Source organism: Mustela nivalis (genome assembly GCF_964662115.1).
Source record: "Mustela nivalis genome assembly, chromosome: 9".
NCBI lineage: Eukaryota > Metazoa > Chordata > Mammalia > Carnivora > Mustelidae > Mustela > Mustela nivalis.
In genome coordinates, this window is record NC_139028.1 from 93,419,788 (window position 1) to 93,440,319 (window position 20,532).

Consider the following 20,532-nt stretch of genomic DNA (forward strand, 5'->3'; position numbering starts at 1 on the left):
CCTACTTATATCTTGTCTTCCCTCCTTTCCTTTTTTGAATAATTATTAATTATGGGCCTTGTGCTGTGTAAGGTGCAGTGAATAAAGAGATTAATGTTACACAGTTTCTCTTCTCAAGGGATTGAAATCCTAAGAGGGAGACACTGTATGGTGCCATCACTTGGTTTTCTGCTCTAAGTACCAACCCAGTGATATGATTGTGGAGGACAGAGTAGGATTACTCCACTCAGTCTGTCAGTGAGAAAAAATTTCCAAGTCAGGCTTGATCTTCAAGAATAGATAGGAATCAAATAAATAAATAAAAATCTTAAAAAAAAAAAAAAGGTGGGGTTGCCTAGGTGTCTCAGTTGGTTGAGTGGGTGCCTTCAGCTTGGGTCGCGATCCTAGGGTCCTAGGATCAAGTCCCATATCAGGCTCTCTCCTCAGTGGAGAGCATGTTTCTCCCTCTTTATCTGCCTGCTGCTCTGCCCACTTGTGTTTCCTCTCTCTCTGTCAAATAAATAAACAAACAAACAAACAAAAATGGATAGGAGTTAGCGTAGGCTTTCAGAGTAGGAGGGAATAGCATGCACACCTTTTACAAGGCAGAGCAATCTTCTGAGTGTCTGATGACCCATTCAGAATGGCCGTGTGTGTGTGTGTGTGTGTGTGTGTGTGTGTGTGTGTGTGTGTGTGTGTTTATTCATTCCTTCACCAGTGAAACTCTCACCTAGTCTTCCCCCATGCTTTGTGATAGTGTTACTGCTTCTGAACAGCCACGTATCTATAAGCTATAGAAATGGATGCATGTGAAGCAGTCTTGTATCCCATCTTCTCTGTCCTTCCTCACTCTCCCCAGAGATGTTAGTAATTAATTCAGGGAAAGTACAATAATGAGCACCATTTGTCGACCACTTACAGTACACCAGACATTTGCTTAGTGTTTTACATATTTTCTCATTTATTTTAATCTATATTGCCACCCTATAAGGTAGGAATTAGGATCTCCATGTGGAGATCAGGAAACTGAACCTTCAAAAAGTTAAGGCAAATGTCAAAAGCTTTACCGTTGGAATTGATGAACGTAAATATGAAGCCATGTTTCGGCAGGTCAGAGAGATCATCTCTTAACCACTGTGCCAAGACACACAGTTGTGAGGACTCGCTCTAAAGCACAGGAGAAAGTTTGAGTACTTTTTTCCATAAGATTCTCCTAGACAATTATGTTTGAGTACCCAAAGGTAATTGAAAACTTGTGTTGAGGTGTAATTAAGTCACTGATAGTTATGTAACTCATATTAAATTTAAATTATATGAATTTTTCCTTGTTAGATTATAGTTCCCATAAGATATCCACTCGATCAAAATGCAAAGAAAACTCCCAGCATCCCTCTACCCTCCTTCCACTACCCGCGCCGCTTCTCTCTCATTAGAGTGTAGATGATTAGCACCCTGACCAGTACTGCAAATCCTGATCCGTCTAGTAAATGCCCTCCTGATCCAACGTCCAGTGTATAATCTGACTTAAATTACCTTTCTGGCTATAGCTGTCCTTATAGGCTTGGGGCCTGGCAATCTCCCTTTACCTCAGCCGCACTACCAGCCCTCCAACCCACAGCACTGCCGTCTCTGCCACAACCCCTGTCCGAGACACACAGACACATCCCCATTCTCTAGTATCATCAAACTCAAAATTCCTTTAACATACTTTTTTTTTTTTTCAATTGCTGTGCATTTGCTCTTGCTAGTCCGTTGCCCTTCCCACTCATCTGTTGCCATCCTGGACCTGCTTATCCCTCAGGTTCCAATATAAGTATCACCTTCTCTGTGAAGTGCTCTCTTCCTCCTTCTCCTGAAGCAACTGTGTTTATCAATTTCCTTCCGACTATCAAACATTCTGTTTATGTCTTTGGTAGAGCCCTTAACATTATTCATTTTTTATCTCTTTCTATGTTTCTCCTGCTCCTGAATGGGAGTTCCTAGATTAGGTCATTATCCTTTACCCTGACTGTTCACCTGTAGTAGTTTATGATACTGAATTGTTACAGATAGTGAAACTAAGCTCTATTAAGTGCATCCTGTGTCTTAGGCACTGTGCTAGATGTTTGTATGTATTAAATCATTTAATCCTCCTTTCATCCTATGATACAGGGGCTCTTATTACCCCCATTTTACAAAGTAGGAAGTTAAAGTTAAATGAGGCAAAAAAAAAAAAAAAATGTGACCAGGATAACACAGCAAGTGAGTTGATGGAGTCAAGATTTGAACCTAGCCTGTCTGACTCTGGAGCTCATTCTTTATCCTGATAAGAACAATCAAATCGATTAAGTGCCCTGGGGAATTATCCACAACTAGGAGTTATGTTTTCTACTGAGACCAACCCTGAAAGGCTAAAAAGAAAGGATGTGAAATACCCCATCACCAAATGAAGGAGTCAGGTCCCTTGGAAAGGGCTTCAGAATTCTTTGAAAAATCGTGTATGATCACAAGAAGGGAGAGAAAGGACTCTGGTCTGGTCACTGGTGAAGTTAGGTTTCAGAGCACGCATTACCTGCACAGATAGCCCGCACACATTGTTTTTGTAGATAGTGAATGAGAAAAAGCGAAAGACCAGTGTTGGGCAGAAGGATGTTGGAGATCATCAAATGTCAGAGCTCTCCTTTTATAAAGGAGAAGACCAAGGTTCAGATTAATTAATTAACTTGCCCAAGGGCACATAGCTAATAAATAATAGAGCTTGGACTAGAATCCCAATTTTCTGAGTCCCAGTTCAGTGCCCTTTTTACCACAGTGTGCCCTATATTTGAGTTGCTGTGTTCATGTTTGGAGAGAAAAATGCTAGACCAAGGCAGAAATGAGTCTTTGAAGGAAACAGCTTGATGCTTTTGGAGCTGGTCAGCTTTTGCCTAAGACCTACAGCTATTTTGGGCTCTCAGTTTGCTCAGAACTAAATGCTGCCAGCCACACAAATAAAAAGGCAAGTCTATTATTTAGGCCTCCTAGGTCTGTGCATTCACTTATCTGCTTGCAAGGGCAAATTATCAGTTGATCTCTGCTGGGCATTTTGAGCATAGGATTATATTAGCCCTTGTCTTAGCCCTTGGACATCTGCTGGTTTGTCTCTATTAAAGTAAATGCACAAGCCTTGCTTTCAGGTTGCGAGAGGAGAGGGAAAAGAAAGAAATCTAAAACTGTCTGTACCACCGTTGATTTCTAATTCTGTTTCTTTCTGCTTCTTTCAGGGTGACGAGGAAGGACCCAGGTAAGATCACATTATTGCTGCTTGTCTGTTCTCAGAATTGAAGTAGAGTGACGTTTGTGGCCTTTTAATGCCCCATGAAATATGGACAACCAAAGAACAGCACAGAAAAGGGATCAGCATCTTGAGCCAGGGCTTTGAAAATCTTATTTTCTAAGATTCCCATCTCCCTCCCCATCTGTGCCATTTCCTGCCTGTAACCTTCAGATAAAGGTGGACTGTAAAGTGTGTAATGACAGTAACTTCAGAATACCTTGTTAGGAAGAGTAGGCACTGTATTTGAATGGTAATTAGGCTATCAGGTGGACTGCCTAGATAAACTTTTGCATTGTTCTTTCTTGATTGGAATTGGATTGCTTTTTTTAATGGGCTTTAGATCCAATACTCTTTGTTTCTGAGTATAACAACTTTGTGACTGACTGGAGACACTGATACTGTGAATCCTAGGTCATTGGTATTATGTTTCCTAACTTAGTTTAGGGGGGGAAAAAGTTGCTCCTTTCTGCTTCTGTATCACCACATGAAATTTGGAAGTGTTTCATTATTGCCTCAGCCTTACAGTAAACCTAGAGTTTGGTTTCCTTACCTTTGCTGTCACGCTGCTCAGTGAGAACAGGCTCTAGAACATGCTGCAGCTTTGCCATCCACACAGCCCAGGGGTATTTGTACAAGTACAAAGTAGAATAAAACATCCAGGCGGGTCCTGTGTCACACAGGGTCAAGGACTGTTCTGGTTGGAAGGTGTGGGAGAGTTCATTTAGGCCGCTGCAATGCAAGCTTTAGTTTTAACAGAAGTGCCCTCCCCCCACCTTTTTTTTTTTTTTTTTTTTTTTTTTTTTGTAAACGAGCTTTAAGTAGAACTCCAATATGCAAAGTTTTTCTCTGGCTATAGTTTGGGGCCAGATACATTGGTGAACCTTCTCCCTTCAATACAGTAAATTTTACTGAATTTATTCAATAAATTCTGCAGAATGGTGTTCTGCAGAAACCTAGGGTTCCAGAGAACTCAGTTTGAAAATCACTCATCTAGTTCAAATTTTTCATTGAAAGAAGGTACAGGAATTGTCCAAAGTTATCTTACTGGAACCAAAATTCAGTCCTCCTTTGGTTTTATTTATAAACCAACAAAGTTTCTTCTTTTTTTCTTCTCCATCCCCACATCCTCTGCCGGTTTCTTAGTGCCAAACATTATCCCACATCTGCATCTCCTGGTGCTTCTCTCCCTTGGGAACTGTGGTTCTCAGCCTAGATTTATCTCCTGTCTACTGTGGCTAAAGCCACAGGCACCCTGCATTAGAACCACAAACCCTCAGGAAATTTCTCCAAATTCACCTTCCAGCCATTCTCAGAACAGGCTCCCTCTGAGTTGCAGTTCATTTCTTTCCTCCCTCTCTCCTTCCCTCCACTCCCTCCCTTTCTTTTCTTATGACCTACTATGCATCAGGCACTGTGTTATTCACTGGGTATATAGTAATAACTAAGACAAACATTGTTCCTGTCCCTGTGGGAGAAACAAGCATATCACCAGGCCCTTATGCTGTGGGACAGGTGCTATGACTCAGGGAAGTTTAGGTTGCTTTAGGAAGGCTCCCAAGTCAGTCTTGGAGAATAAGGGAAGGCTTACCAGAAAAGGTCATATATAAACAGGGATCTGAAAGATGAGAAGGCAGGCAAAAGAGGAGCAGGGCTAGTTCTGGGTCAAGAACAACTTGTGCAAAAGCTCTAGACGAGAGTTGAGGAAGAAAACAATCTAGAACCTTTAAGGATTTATAGGCCTTCTAAGGTGTTTAAGCTCTGTCTTGAGGCAATGGGAAAGCATGAAAGCATGGTAAACTGGAATTAACTGGAGTAGATCTGCATTTTAGAAGTCTCCCTTGCCTTAACTGGAGTTAATTTGCATTTTAGACATCTCCCCTGCCTGCCTTAATTGGAAGTAGATCAACACCAGAGTGTGGGAGACTGGTTAAACTAAAGTAGTGATGATGGGAGCCTAAATCCACATCTTTTCTAGTTCTTGACCAGGTTTTTGTCGTTTTGCACAGATCTTTGGTTTCCAGAGACTCTAAATTATCTCCTTGGCACTCTCCTACTCTCTAAACTAGTTCTAGCTCCTTCAAATCCAGGCCTGGCAGAGCCCTAGACCTTCTTCTTCCCCAGAAAGAGCATTCAGACAAGACCAATGTAATGCAGACATCTTAGCAGATATTATGTGGCTTGGAGGAACCTGACTGGAATGAACACAGCCATTTGTCTTCATGGTTACATGTCAGAGTCACATTGAGTAGAAGAATACAGGGACCTTATGAAGAGATTAGCCTGCTTTAAAGATACTACTTAGAGTAAGATGCTGGTTTTAGAGTTTAATTGCAGATACCTTCATGTCATTTTGACAAGGCAGTTGTGAAGCATAGTTTCTTTACGAGCAACCAAGATGTCAAGCTGTCTCCTTTGAGCTAGGCTATCATGGATGTCAGCAGGGAATCTGTTGGACTGGGCGTTGATAGAACCCTCTTTTGGTACAATGAAAGACCCCTTTTTTGGTATAATGGGCCCTTCGGTACAATAAAGAACATGCTCTAATTTGATAGAAAGAAGAAAACGGAGTCAAATTTTCTTTCTAAACTTTAAATTTATATTTGTTGGTTCCATTCAGTTTGTGTTGAACTGCCATTTGGCTCAGTTAATTCCAATTAACACTTCAGGGCAGATTGCCTTTGATCTGAAATTCTCTCATTTATGTTATACGTTTTACCATTTCAATAAGCCAAACAGAGTTTTGTTCCAGGCTTCTTTATTGCTGACAGTACTGAATGAGAGTTTGATGTGTAAGGGAGATAGAAGGGAAGTGTGGGTGTGCCTGTGCAGAGGATGGAAGAGTGAATCTGGAGACTCTGTGTCCAGGTCTTACAGATTATTACACCCATGTCTCCCTTGCTGGCATTCTTTCCATTCAGCTGCTTGTCCCCCATCTGTCCGGAAGTCCAGGGAGCCTGGGTTCCAGCCACTCCACAAGAAGGAAGGAAAGAACAAAAGGAAATAAATCCCTGTGCTATGGAGGCATATTTCTCCAGAGCAGAACTTGTGTCCTCACTTCCTGCCAGCCTCCCTGCCTTCTTTCCTCCTCTTGGTTCTGACTCCCCAACCATTTGACTGAAGCATCCCAACATTGTGCTATTCATCATGTCTGTTCCTGTCCCTGAATTTTATTGTGTAGTTGCCCTGCTAATTAATAACAATAATCAGAGCTATCATTTATTGCAGGTTTACTGTGTACAGTGTTTTATATCTCTTCTCATTTAATCCTCATGTAAAGTTTATGATATAGTCCTCATCCCACTTGTAAAATGAGGAAATTAATGCTCAGAAAGATGAACTTGCTCTAGATCCCAGAGCCAGTAAGAAGCAGAGCTAGGAGTTGAATTTCCTCTGGCTTCAGGGTTCATGCTCTCCACCACTGTTTGGACTATCTGCCTTTACCTGCCCTCATCCGCGGGCACATTTCTCTCCGCAATTCGGAAGGAAAGCCAGGAGGATTCACACATAACTCCTCAGAGAATTGCTTTGCTTTTATTCCTCTAACCTGGTGGGAGGTCTTACTTGCTTTGACATTGAATTGCTAGGGCCTCTGTTTTCTGCAAGGGTACAGCTCCTCTCCTTAGCCTCTGTCACTATAAAGGGTTAGTTCTTCATCACACAGCGCTGTTTCAGGGTCAGCAGCAAAAGGAGTACCTTCAGACTCCCTGGGGAGTGGACAGCCAAGCCTTCCTTTGACCCTGCAGAATTCCCTGCCTGTTGCCCCTGTGTTTGGTGGTTTACTCTTCAAATCCATGCTACAGTTAAAATAGACGGTAGGGATTCTTGGAGGGCATGGATAAACAGAAATCCTCATGTGTAGAACATGGATATTAACCACCATGGAGTCATCTTTTAAGAGGCTGTCTTTGAAGCCCAGAGTGATTTTTTTTTCAAGCAAAAAAAAAAAAAAAAAAAGCAATTTACACTTTTGGCAGCAATTTTCTGTCTTCTCTGTGCTATTATGGGAGATCTTGTGTTCACTCCCTCACAGATTGGCTCCTCAACTCCTGCCGGAGCCTGCTGAGAAATAATACATATTCGAAGAGAGGGGGTGGTGTAGGATCTGCTGCCTCAGAGCTGTTTTGTAGTGGGAGGAAGTCAGAGAGGGAAGGACCCTGAAACTCTTGTGCTCAGAGGAAAAAGGAGCAAGATCAATATGAAATCTTGATTTGCTATTGAGATTTTCTGTGCCTTTTTTTTTTTTTTTTTTTTTTTAACTTAGAGGAAGATGTCTTTTTAATAGTAACAACCATATTTGGGACTTCTGTAGAATTTTTTTTATCTTCAGAGCTGGCTTTTATTCAGGCAGAAAGCTCCTGCTGAGATCAGTGTGAATCTGACCCATGCTGAGTCTGTGATCAAACAGGCCCTGAGTTCTGAAGGAGTAGGAGCTCAAGGAGAGTCAACAGACCTACCATCTATTCCTGGTCTGCCTGAGACTGACTGTGTGACCTTGGGCTAGTCATTCAACCTCATTGCCTCTTTGTAAGCTGTTTTTATTTCTCTGTGAACATTAGGCTTTCTTTCCCCTGCTTCCCACCCAGTTTTTTTGGCTAACATTGTGTGAAGGAATAGTCTTAGATCACTTATGGAGTGGAAGGAATCTGCCTGTGATTCTGTAATTTAGTAGATTTTTTAAAAATCTTCCCAATTTTGTTTCTTTAAAAAATTTTCTTGGGGCTGTATACTAGGTACTCTCCTGCCCCCCACCAAATAATAACCATGTGTTCTTAGATACCACGTTTCTCTTCTTGAAAATTTAGTTTGGAAACATAAAAGGAACTAAGTCAATGATACACTTAGGTTTCTTTTGTTTTCTGATTGCAAATTCCTGGTTTGGTTTTTGCATTGTCTTCATTTCAGAAGTCCTAGCTAGATGCCAAAGAACATGGCTCTGATACTTGTGGCGTGGAATGGAAATGTCAGGGCTATTTATTATACAGAAGTGAGATTCCAGCATCTAAGTTGGCCTTCAGCATACAGAATCTCCGGATCACATTTCCCTGTTTCCGAACCTGGGCTGACTTTGTTTACCCCTGCTAATGTCAGTTGTTTATCCTCTTCTCATCTAGACAAGGGATAAGACTATGTTATGCATTTTGTCACCTATCTACAATAAAAGCAAGCATCATTTGCTAAAGTAATTGCTTTTCAGAAATTTATCTATGATAGTCACTTTATTTTATTTTGTGCATTTTGATGTATAACCAGATAATCCGTTTACAGCTGGAAAATTCTGCCAAGGTGCCTCTAGTTTGTGTCCACCTGTCTCACACTAGAGATGCTAGCTAGGAGCAGCCTGTTCTCCAACATCTGCCTGCCTTCTCTGGCTTTATAATGCTAAAAAGGAAAGGAGAAGAGAAGGCCCAGTAGAAGGGGCGTGAATATCATTTTGCAAGCCCTAATAGGTGCTCAATATGTTACCTAGAGTTGCAGAGAGGTTATATATGCAAGAGGTGGCACAGCAAATAAGTGGTAGAATGCGTGTTCAAACTCACATCTCTGACTCAGTCATGTGGCCTCTTAGTTGGGAGAGTGCTCTGGAATGAGTACTTCGGAGGTGGAGTAGGGTACAACGTCCTGGTGTGGTGGATCCTGAAGAGCAGGGAGGAGGAGGCTTTTCCGGTTGGAAGCAGTAGGAAGGGCACCCAAGCAGAGGGACCAGCAAGCCTAAATGCTCAGAGGAAGAACACCTGTGCTGTGTGGGGAATGGTGAGCCCCTGCGTGCTTGTGCTATGGCAGGAGAGGAGACTGAAAGATGGTTGAGTCCACCTTGAGGAGGGTCTCACGTGCTATGCTGAGGTGCCAGAAGGTTTGTACTACCTCTTTGTCCTTTGTTCAGAAGAAGCAGACAGAATCCTCAATCTTACTGGCCTATTGCATAGTTACATCTTGTGATTGTTGTGGGTGAATTGTCTGCTTTCTTTGTGCCTCAGTTTCCCCACCAAAATAGCACATCCTGTAACACTTAACGGACAAATATGCTGTGAAGCATTGAAAGTGTTCTCCTTTGGGGTTTCTTTTTTTATATGGAAAAACAAGCAACTGAGTTAAAACAGCTGAAGAGGGAAACTGTTTGTTTGATTTGTATCTTATACCCCTATTTTGACAGCTCCTGCCTCCCTCAAATTTAAAATCAGGTTTGGCAAGTAGTTATCTAGTTCCTTCCAAATTAATAGAGAAAAGGAATCCTAAAGCCTCAACATTTTCCAAATAGATTTAAGACCAAAAGTATTTTTTAGAAGCTAGTTTAAGAATTAAATCAATGTTACTTTTGTCCCGGAATTAGATCTGGTGCTGAAGAATCTGGCTGGAGCTGAGTTCTCTCCTTCCTTGTTTGTCTCCGTAGCCATTCTGGACTGGCTAAAGTCCTAAATTCCTAAACAGAATCAGTTTTAGGTAGTCCTAAAACTCCAGTCTGTGTTTTAAGAATAACTAAATTTGATGTCCTTGCTTATGCCGCCTCAACTGTGGCAGCCACAGTGAAATTGTTGTCAGTGGTATCTTTGTCATTTTAGGAGAAACCTGCTGGTCTCTAGCATCTTCGCACTTCCTCCCCGTGAGTGGCAGGCAAGAGGTCAATAATTGCATTTTCCAAACAGCTTCCAAGGGTCCTTGCCTTTTTTTGTAGCTCCATGTGGCTGAACTGCTTTCGCCTCTATACCCAGAAACCCATAGCAGACATCTGTAACAGATGCTGGGAGCAGAAACTGGTGTGTTTCTGTATTTTGGCTTGTTTGTTTGTTTTCCCTTTTAAAGATGATGTGAAGTTTAGAGTCAACTAGTGTAGGTTTCTTTAAAACTAGAACTCCAGGAAGGTAGCTTCAAAACATTGAGAGATATGACTGAAGGCTGAGATAAAACTTGGGTAGCCTACATGGTGAGATCTTTGCCAAGGACCAGTATTCATGTATGTGCCTGTGCTTGTTTGGACCTAAGACCTAACTATGAGTGGTTGTCCATTCTTAAAAGAAATACTTTCTTATCCACAGGCACAGGTTTCAGGAAAGAAAAGCACTTTCTTATATAAATGCCTCATCCTCCACACCCCCAGCACCACTACCAATTGCTCCCCGTAGGTTGCAGTGTGGTTGTAAAACGGAAAAGCATTTTGTATCCTTGGTGAGTACATGTCTCCTTCCCCTCTGGTTCCATCAATTCTATTTAAAGGAAAGTGAGATTGAGCACGAGGAACACAGCCCAGAGAAGGAGGAGCTGTGAGAGTTGTGGTGAAGGTCGGGAGAGAAACATCTGTCAGCTGTCCCTGGCTGCTCAGCACTTCTTGGTCTAGAAGCAATGGGGCCACATGCTGTGGCACCACGGACCACAGGGGCTGCCCCTCAGACTGGGACCACTGACAGCTGACCATGCTGCTGGCTTTGCCCTGACCTTACGGCGGCTCAGATGCGGTGGTGCTGCCTGCTTATAGGAACTAGACCTACATGGAGTCCTCGGAGCTTGAAAACCACTCCATGAGCTATAGTGATTCTATTCTTCTTTTTACAGATAGGAAATTCACATTACAGGAGGTTATATGATTAAGCCATGGTCACACAGTCAGAAAGTGAGTTCACCAGGATTAGAACCCAGATCTCTCAGGCTTAAAATTCTGTGCTTTCAACCATTGCACTATACTGCCTTTCTCAGGAGATACAAGATTCGTATTTTCCAACATCTTGGCTAGGAGTAAGTGACAAGCCAATAGGGATGTGGCATTTTTATCAGGAATTCTTTTCATTTTCCTTGTTGAATGGCAAAAAAACAGTTTGCTTGAGCCAGAAGTTGAGATGGAGCTTGCCAGGAAAATGCTGGAGGTGGAACGAACCAGAACTTCTCTCCCCAGACAGGTAAACATGAGTTTACTCTCTGGCTTTTGTGGAGCCAGTAGCTGCCATCGCCTCTTCTAAAAGAGCCACTGTTCACCCAGTGGCAGGTGCAGGCCAACTGTTGTCATGGCAACGGCAGGAGAGGCAAGCATGTTTAATTCCAGAACTGATAATTAACTAGGGGGTGGGGTGGGGGCAGGGAGAGAAATGGGGGGGGATAATTGTTTCAGGAGGAAAAAGTTAGCAATTACTGGCAAGCTGCATAGTTGAAAAGGCCAGGCACAGATGCTCCAGCCCAGCGTGGCCCCTAGAATTCAGCATTCACCCCCTCTGGTTGGGAATTCTTGATAAACTGAAAAGAAGGGTCAAGTCCCCAGCCAACTAAGACTCTTAAAGGAACCAGATGAGGAAAGAAGAATGTTACACCGAAGTGCAGGAGAGTCAGAGGAATGACTGACCTAAACAGTGTCACCCAGCCAGGAGCAATCCGGAAGTGCCATCTGAGCTCTGCGGGAAGAGTTCATGCCGGGGAGAAAGCAAGCCTGTTTGGAGCTTCTGCGTCTGTGGATAGAGTGAGGGAGACTGGCTTATTAGAGAGGGAGAAGGACTACTCGTAGAGACGGAGCGCTTGTTGAGGCCCTTGACTGTTGTGGCTGATACTCTGTAAGTCCTCAGACACTCTAATATTGGAAGTAAGCTAGGGATGCCTGGGTGGCTCAGTCAGTTAAGCATCTGCCTTCAGGTCAGGTCATGATCCCAGGGTCCTGGCATCGAGTCCCACGTCGGGCTCCCTGCTCAGCGAGGAGCCTGCTTCTCTCTCTGCCTGCTGTTGCCCTTGCTTGTGCTCTCTCCCTCTCCCCTGACAGATAAATAAATAAATCTTTAAAAAAAAAAAAAGAAAGTAAGCTAAGTGTTCCACATGGATTATCCACCTCATTTAATCCTTACAGCAGCCTAATACGAAGGTATTTATTATTCTCATATCTGACTTTGATATATTAGTACCTTGTTCAAGGTCAAAGAGCTAATGAGTCACTGTACTGAATCCTATTGTCCTATGGATTTCTGTTTATAAAATAAAACCTGTATTACTCTATAGGGAAGTCATGATCCCAATCTAGAATAAAATCAGACTTAAGTAGATATAAACAATTTACAGATTCTATTTATTCATTTGACAGCACAAGCAGAGGGAGCGGCAGGCAGAGGGAGAGGGAGAAGCAGGCTTCCTACTGAACACAGAGCCCAGCCTGGAGCTCGATCCCAAGACCCTGGGATCATGACCGGAACCCAAAGGCAGATGCTTAACCGACTGAGCTACCCAGGTGTACCAGAAATAGTTTTCAACAAAGTCCTCAAAGAGGTTATATCCTAGAGTCTCAAGTAAGGACTGAGAAATGTTAAGTTGGTGTGTAATCTAAAAACACATTTTAAAGAAACTTACTGTTTTCCCTCTTAAAACCAATTATAGGAAATAAAACTTGCCTGGTCCTTCTGGCTGGAAGGAAAATATGCATAAGGTAGAATAAAAGAGAAGTATAGGCTGATAATCACTACTTAAAACTATGAGTTTCCCCTCAATTTTCCAGAGGTTTAACAAACTCTAGTAAGCTGATGTTGCCTTTGCAAGTGAAACAATTAATATCAAAATTTGGGAGTTCGATTGACACAATAATTATGCTGGAAAATGTAATTTTGTCTGCATAATAGAGGTGGGATTATTTCAAGGAGATCTCATTAATGTGCTGTTCATCAACAAAGAGCAGTGTAACCTTTCTCTTATTAGATTAATACAGGGTCATGATGCAAAAGGCTGTTGGAATAATTCTCAGTCTTTTGTTCTAAGAAAATAAATTAAGCACTGTCTAGAAGTCTGGATATGGAAATTGAAATCATTGAAGATAGAAAAACAGTATGGCCAGTCTTACTGAAATCAATATAACCTTCTTTCCTTTCTGGAAGTTTCATCCCTTTATCCATTTATTTAACAGATTTTACCAAGTAACCAGGCGGTTCTAGCTATTGGAGCTATAGTGGAAGTCAAAACCAAAAACAGTCCTTGTTTACATATAGTGATTGGTTTCTCTTCCACATGTCAGGGGCAAACATCTGTTCTGTCTACTCAACTCTCTGCAAGCTTGAAGAATCAGCAACCTGCTTTAAAAAAATGCATGTCCCGTGTGGTTATAAATGGAAATCCCCCATTGTGAGACTTCCCACACTGTAGTAGACTGAACACTAATTATTTGAATTGTTGAGTTACCCTTCTAAACTAGGGTTCCATTGTCTAGTAAGTGTGGTACATGCTGTTGGCTGACCCACCTCTTGGACTTTCACAAGTACCGTGGTATAATGGAGAGTTTGAGAAGGCTTCTGATAATGAGACCTGTCTCTTTGTTTAGCCCAGCATTCCCAAAATTATTGCTTATAAGACTCTTTAAACCCCTGTCACATAAGTATACTCTAGTAGCAGTGTTCCTCAACTGGAGGAATGTACTCGTTCTCCACTATATGTGGAGACCTGCTGCTAAAAATTTGCCACCCAGAAAGAGGGTCTAAGATGTGTAAGACAATATATTAGGAGTCTACACCTTTCAGGCTGAAATCTCCCGCTCATTGTACTTCAAATAACTGGGACTTTTGAACTATTATTATTGATATAATTTATTTCCAGTATAGTTGGAAGTGGAGTTACCAGGTGTACAAACAATTGAAGCTGATAAATGTTCCTGAGAAAAGCCTAGAAAGGGTCACTGGGATATATTTTTTCATTGACATGGGGAAAAAAGAACAACTTGGATGTCCATAATTTCATTAAAAGTAAGATATCCATCATAAATAAGTTTTTTGTTTTCATCTTAATGTAACTCCTTTCACTTTTTAACAGAATGTTGTGGTTCCAATGTATACCAAGCACCCAGCACATTGCCTAGTATGAACAGACCCTTAAATATTGATTGAATGGAGGAAGGAATGAATGAATCAGACAATGACAAGGAGCATTACTAAATACAAAACAATGCAGAGCAAGGTCATTTTTGGTTTATTTGTACACTGACATGGACAGTGTATAAAGTAGGTCTATCCTTTTGTCACATGATACTGCCTCTCACATCCAGTAGCAATCATGTGCTCATCACAGGTTTGAAGGAACTAAGAAAATACATGAGTATTTTGCCAACTGTTAAGTGCTGTATCCAAGGGTAGTGCAATTTGTTTCACTAATGATTATGGAAGTGCTCAGCATTCTATTTCAGAAATTTTCTTGATATGACCAAGCAATAATGCCAAATGGATTATACACCAGGATCACAGTATTTTTTATTTAAAGGCTGAGAGGAGCACCTGGGTGGCTCAGTTGTTTAAGCGTCTGACTCAGGTCATGATCTCAGGGTTGTGAGATTGAACCCCGTGTCGGGCTCCATGCTCAGGACAGAGTCTGCTTGGGATTCTCTCTCCCTCTACCCGCTCATGTTCTCTATCACTGTCTCTCAAAATAAATAAATAAATCCTTAAAGAAAAATAAAGGCCAAGAGAGGAAGGCAGTGAAACCAAGATGTCAGGCCTTCAGTAGAACTCTCTGTCCCTCAATTTCCTCATCAGTCATCTAGGGGCAGTGGTGCCCACTCTGTCTGTATTAAGGACCAAGTGAGATAATATATGTGAATGGTAATATGTGAGAAATGCAAATAAGAAATGGAAATGATGCTCTGTGCCCTTCAGAAGTTTAAAGCACCAAACAAGTGAAACAGGATTGAATGATATGAAGTCTTTTTATAATGGTATTTGTTAAAAACATAATTGTATTCCATCTTGAGGTTCATTTATTCATTTAAATAAGTAAAAAAAAAAAAAGTTTTAAGATGAATGAATGAACGTTTACCAGCAGTAATGAAGGAAACAAGAAGATTGACCTTGATTTAGCACTTTAGAACTTACCAGGTGCACACAGAAATCTCATTTCCTTATTCTAATGACTGAGAGATGGTTTTGCTATCCTCCTATTACGTAATTAGCAGATTGGATGAGAGTCAGTGACTTGTCTGTGGTCTCTCAGCTAGAGCTGGAAGCGGTGAGAGTTCGCCCCATTTGAAGTAAGGCCTTCTTGTTTACGTTCTCCACGTTTGTTCTCACAGCTACTTTGGTTCAGAACATAACTCTTGTTCTCTCCTCCCTTTCTAGTGTGCTTCTGCACTTGACTTCACCTTCTCAGTAAATGGTTTCATCATGTCTCAATATCAGTATTCAGTATCTTTCTCTTCACATTCCATGTCCAATTAATCAGCAAATCCTGTCAGATCTGCCCCCAAATATACATCAAATCCAAGGACTTTTCAGCACCACTCCCCCACCATCCTGGTCCAATCATATACTTACTCCCCTAGAATCTTCCTGCTTTCCCCCATCGCTGCCCTTTTTCACTCTCCATCCTCCCCACATTGCATTCTTCACATAGATCCGAGAGACCTTTTAGGATACAAAGATCATAGAACTTACACATTCAGATTGCTCCAGTATGAGTGCTGTCATGTCTGGAATTTCCTGCAGAGTAACCCGAGGGAAAGGGAGCTTGTAAAGTACAAGATATGGCCTCTCCCTCCCCACACACCTGCCGCTCACCCCGTTGTCACTTTAGCCGCACTGCATTCTTACTCTTCCTTAAACAGGTGTGCTGCTCCTTCTGACTCAGGGCCTCCATGCTTGTGTTCCCTTCTGCCCACATGTTCATCCCCAGATCGTCAGACATAGCCTGCTCTCTCACCTTATGTAGGCCTTTGCCAAAACACTACCTTTTTAGATCTCTGTTCCTTACCCTGTTTTGATTCTCTGCATACACTTTGATTTTTACTACATGAAAATATATTGTGTATTTAACATAGTATTTTCTTTCTTCCTCACTGGAAAATAAGTGTCATGAGGGTAAAGGCTTTGCTTTTTTCGCCACTATATTCTCAGTGCCTGGAACATCGTAGGCACACAGTACATTTCTTGAATGAACAAATAGCTCTGCAAAATCCATTTTCTGAGTTGTGGAGGGAACCCTGGTTTGGAATAGAGTCACTTAAGAGCCTTCTGAGTTTGTCACCTTTTCAGGTCGTTTACCTTCAGCTGTTATTTGTGGGTCTGCTTTTGTTATCCACAAAACTGCGCAGAGTGAGGACAAGAAGGTCATAGGATTCAGAGTGGGGGGAGCAGGTGGAGAAGAAAGGAGCAGATGTATATGCACTCTTTGAAAAGACATGGAAGAGAAAGCTTGTGTGTGACTTTGAGAGCCTGAGCTGCTCAAGGGCAGCACTGGTAGGGGACTTACATGAATCCTTTTCTTCAGTGCTGCTCTGGAGCTTTGTACCCATAAGGCTTGCCAGAGACTCTTCTGGCGATGTTAACATCCTTAAGCCTACGCCCTTTCATTCATCCTCAAAACCTGGCCTAAAGAACACTTTGCCCAAGCTAGAAGGTTCCCAAATGACTATCAAAATAATGCTTATGCATCATACTTTTTGCTTAGAACCAACTCCTCAAGTATTTAGGGGTGGCTCACTTACACAGGGCTACCCTAATGATGGGAAAATCTTCTCTTGATTATGTTCAGTCTTGTTTTGTTTCTCTGAACACGCCCGTGTTTAAATGAATGAGTAACCCTATCATTTTTCCAATCAGATCTAACCTTAATGCTCTTTGGAATGGGCAAGTTTCCTCCTTTCTAGTTAACAAATTGACTGAAAGGAACTGACTCTTGTCTCAAACACTGTTTGTCGACACCGCCAGCAGTTAGGACTCCTTTCAGAGACTTGTTCTCTACTGTCTTTCTGCCCCTGGCCAGTCAGCCTTTATGTGGTCTTAGTAGTTCCAACATCCTTCTCCCATACCTCGCTGAAGGGGCCTTCTTGCTTCCCTTCCGACCCACATAAGCACTCGTCATTCTGAACCGTTTCTTCTCAGTAGAAGCTGACCAGTAAGGCAGTGAAATCTCCAGTTGATGCAACTTGTGTCGACAGTTGTAGCATGAATCCTGCGGCAATGAAGGTCCTTTCTCCGAGTAAAATAGTTGTTCACACAAAAGAAGGACGGGAGATGGTTTGCTGGTGAAGAGGAAGGACTGGACTATCCTAGGAGCTAGGATACTACTGGGAAGATACAGGTGCTGTTGCTACTAGCACCTTCAGGTTGAGGGGAAGCAGTATGGCGGGGAGTGGGGGGGCTCGGGGAACCGTACCTCCTTCCAGAGCAGGTTCTGGAGCCAGCGTGATGGCGGAGACCGACAGTAACCCCAAGAGTTGTTTCCGTGGAGGAGGCCGTCTCTCTGAAGTGTGAAGCTGAGAGAATCATGCCTTCCTGCTTCCACTGTAGGTCCTTTCGTTCTTTCTGAACTGAATCAAATTGAAGTCAAGAGCACAGGGAAGAGTCAGCCTCCCTACGGGCCCCGCGGACATACCTTCATTCTGGCTCCAGGGCCGCACTCCGGCCCAGTGTCCCTGCCGCCCCATTTGCAGCGGCTTCTCTGGCTTCCCTCTAGTGCTCTGCTGTTTTGGAGACTCAGCTGTTAGTCTGCTTTCTAACCTGTACCATTCCTACCTTTCCTTCAGGGTCCAGCTCTGTTCCCTCTTCTTCCATGAATCCTTCTTTGAGCCTCTCTTTGGTTTTTATGGTTCATCTGTGGACTTAGCACTTTCTTCCCTGTCTTGTAATGAAGTGTGTGCTCTGTCATGCCAACAGCCTATGAGCTCCGGAATGGCAATGTCTGTGCTTGATTTTTCTTTCTCTCAAACACACATAGCAGACTGTTACACTGCTTGCTAATGACATGCACGAGCAATATTTTGCCATGGTTCCAGACTTGGGAAATGCCTGCTGACCAGGACTCAGGAGCCCTTGACCATTCCTTAGATAATAATGCTCATCACCATCATAGCTGACACGGGTCGAAGGCTTACTGTGTGCCAGGCACTGTCCTAAGGGTGTTATGTGTCATGATTTCATTTAATTCTTACAATAGCCCCTTAAGGGTAGAGACTGTTACCATCCCCGTTTTCCAGATGAGAAAAATTAAATACGGGAAGATTGAATAATGGGCCCAAGGTCACATAGCCAGTAAGTGGCAGAGAGCTAGGGTTTGAACCAGGGCCATCTGGAGAGCCAGCTCTTTCTACTGCCTTCTCAAATCTCCATTGTAGGCTTGTACTGAAATACATACATTAATAAATAAACAAAAATTTTAAATATTTAATAAATAAAATTTAGTAAATGAAATTTCTCCCATGAACATCTGCTCTAATGCAGGGTTTTAACCTAATTGTTGGAGGCTAGTTTCTTGGCTGTTTTCACTTAAAGCTGCACATTTGCCCTGTCTGCTGTGCTTGGGCCTTCTGAGAAGGGCAGGGTTGCAGCATGGAGAGCTTTGGAAAGAAGTAAATTGTGCTCTCGGACTGTGGTAGGAGAGCTGCTGGACAGATTTGGGCAGTGCTCTTTTCTGTCCTTGGCCAGTAATGGGCTGCAGAGGTGCCCTCTGACCATGGCTGCCCATTCGCTTCAGAGCTGTGTGCACGTGCCTGAGGAGACTAGAGAACAGCAGCCCATCTGAGCCAGCCTCAGTGCAAGCTGCTATCTGGAAAAGCCAGGGCAAAGTCAGATGTGTCCTCACAAGATATTTCCCAAGATGAACAGACTTTTTATTCTGACTCCTGCTTTTCCAGCTGAGGCCTGGCTGTGTCCTCTTTCTTCTCTTAAAACACTCTTTCTTGAAGGCATTTCTCTTCCTTCCTGCCTTTGAGTGATGGGACTGACATCTGGGAAGAAGGAAGTGATCCCCTTTGTCAAAGGGTCTATCTCCATCAGACCTGCAAGTTGTTTAAAATAAGATGTTGCCGCTGGAGCTCTGAGTCAAGGTGTGGTGTGCGCAAGCCAGACTTCTGGCTCCCAGGGGACTAGAGATAAGAAGGTGAGCTCTTGCCCTGAATCAGCTATCATCAGTCAATAAACAAGTCTTTTCCTGAGTCTCACCCAGGTGACTAGGCTTGTGATAGGATGCCAGTTGCTTCCAGCCAAGAGGAAAAGGTGGGCGATAGTCAGGATTATAGTAGATGAGGACATAAGACAACAGTGAGATAATACATCATTAGAAAGCCGAATGTATGTTTTAAACTCATAATTTTAAGAGTTCTCGGAATCAGTGTGATGCACAGGTTAAAGAACGTGAGCTTTGAGATCAGAGGTTCGGGGTCTGAATTCCAGCTTTATCATCCAGTGGCTCTAGAACTTTAGTCCTACTACTTAAAGGACTTTGGTTTTCTGATCTGCAAGATGAAGATGCTGGTGGTGTCTAAAGTAAGGTTACTGTGAAGATTCATGAGATGATGTATTTACTCTTTAACAAAAATGATCTGTGGAGAGCCTTCTTTGTGCAAGGCAGTGTTGGGAGTGCATGGGGTATGCACTTGCACGCACGACAGGCATTTCCTTTTCTCACTTATCTCATGTCCACCGTGGATTAGCTTTAACTCTGCACTCTTCTCCTCCATTCTGAGACCAAGGCTAAGGAGCAACTTCTGTGTGAAATGAAACATGCCAGCGAAGGGAAACGAGTAATGGTGAAACCGTCCACCCCCTCCCAGTAGAGCAGGGGATGGCTACTGGGGCAGTGTGTGAAGTGATTTCAGATGCAGAGGAGAATCTTGGCCCAAACAGCATTGCAGTGATTCAGGTGAAAGATCTTGAAGTTCTAGGCCTGGGTAAGAGCAGGAGCACTGGGGAGAAGAGAATAGTTGGGGACTGCATGGCCTAGGCCAGGGAGATGGAGAGAAGGGAGTGAATGGGTGTATTGGAGGAATAAAGGAGAAAGCTGGAGCTAAATCAGGAGTCCTGGCTTCCATGCCCAGTGTGGCCACTGCTTCCGTACGTGCACTTGGACAAGTCACTGAGCCTTGCTGGGCTTCAATTTGAACATTTCTAAAACGAGAGGCCTGAGTCTGATGTGGCCCCTTAGGTTCCTCTCAGCCCTATTCCTTTATGGCTCTACGACTCCAGGGTCTTTGTCTCAGGAGACCACAGTCTGTGGAGAGCTGTGCTGTTGGGACAAAAGGTTGGTTTGGAGAGGAAGATGTGATAACTCCGTTTTACATTAATCTCAGCTCACTGGATTATGTGCCTTTCCACTGTGCCTCTGCTCATAGCCTTCCCTTCTCCCGTGCTTTGTTATGAATCCAAAACAGGAGATAGAATTTATTTTTCATGTCCAAAGTGGGATCCGTGGACACACAGGGCCTTGAGGTCATGGGACTTACGGAGCCTTGTGCACAGTGTTTCTCCAGCATCTGTGGTATGCTGGCATCTTTATATGCGTCTTCCAGCGTATCTCACGTTATGATAACCTCTTCACAGTGTCAGCCTGGGAGT

General features: G+C 42.9%; 1 protein-coding gene across 2 annotated transcripts in view; it reads left to right on the forward strand.

The window, feature by feature from the left end:
• Window positions 1-20,532, forward strand: part of TRIM44 (tripartite motif containing 44) — a 108,459-nt gene that overhangs the window by 54,180 nt on the left and 33,747 nt on the right. For both annotated transcript variants that reach the window (XM_082748974.1, XM_082748975.1), the window contains one exon: window positions 3,222-3,241. In XM_082748974.1, the coding sequence (XP_082605100.1) occupies window positions 3,222-3,241 (20 nt within the window). The remainder of the gene's footprint in view (window positions 1-3,221; window positions 3,242-20,532) is intronic.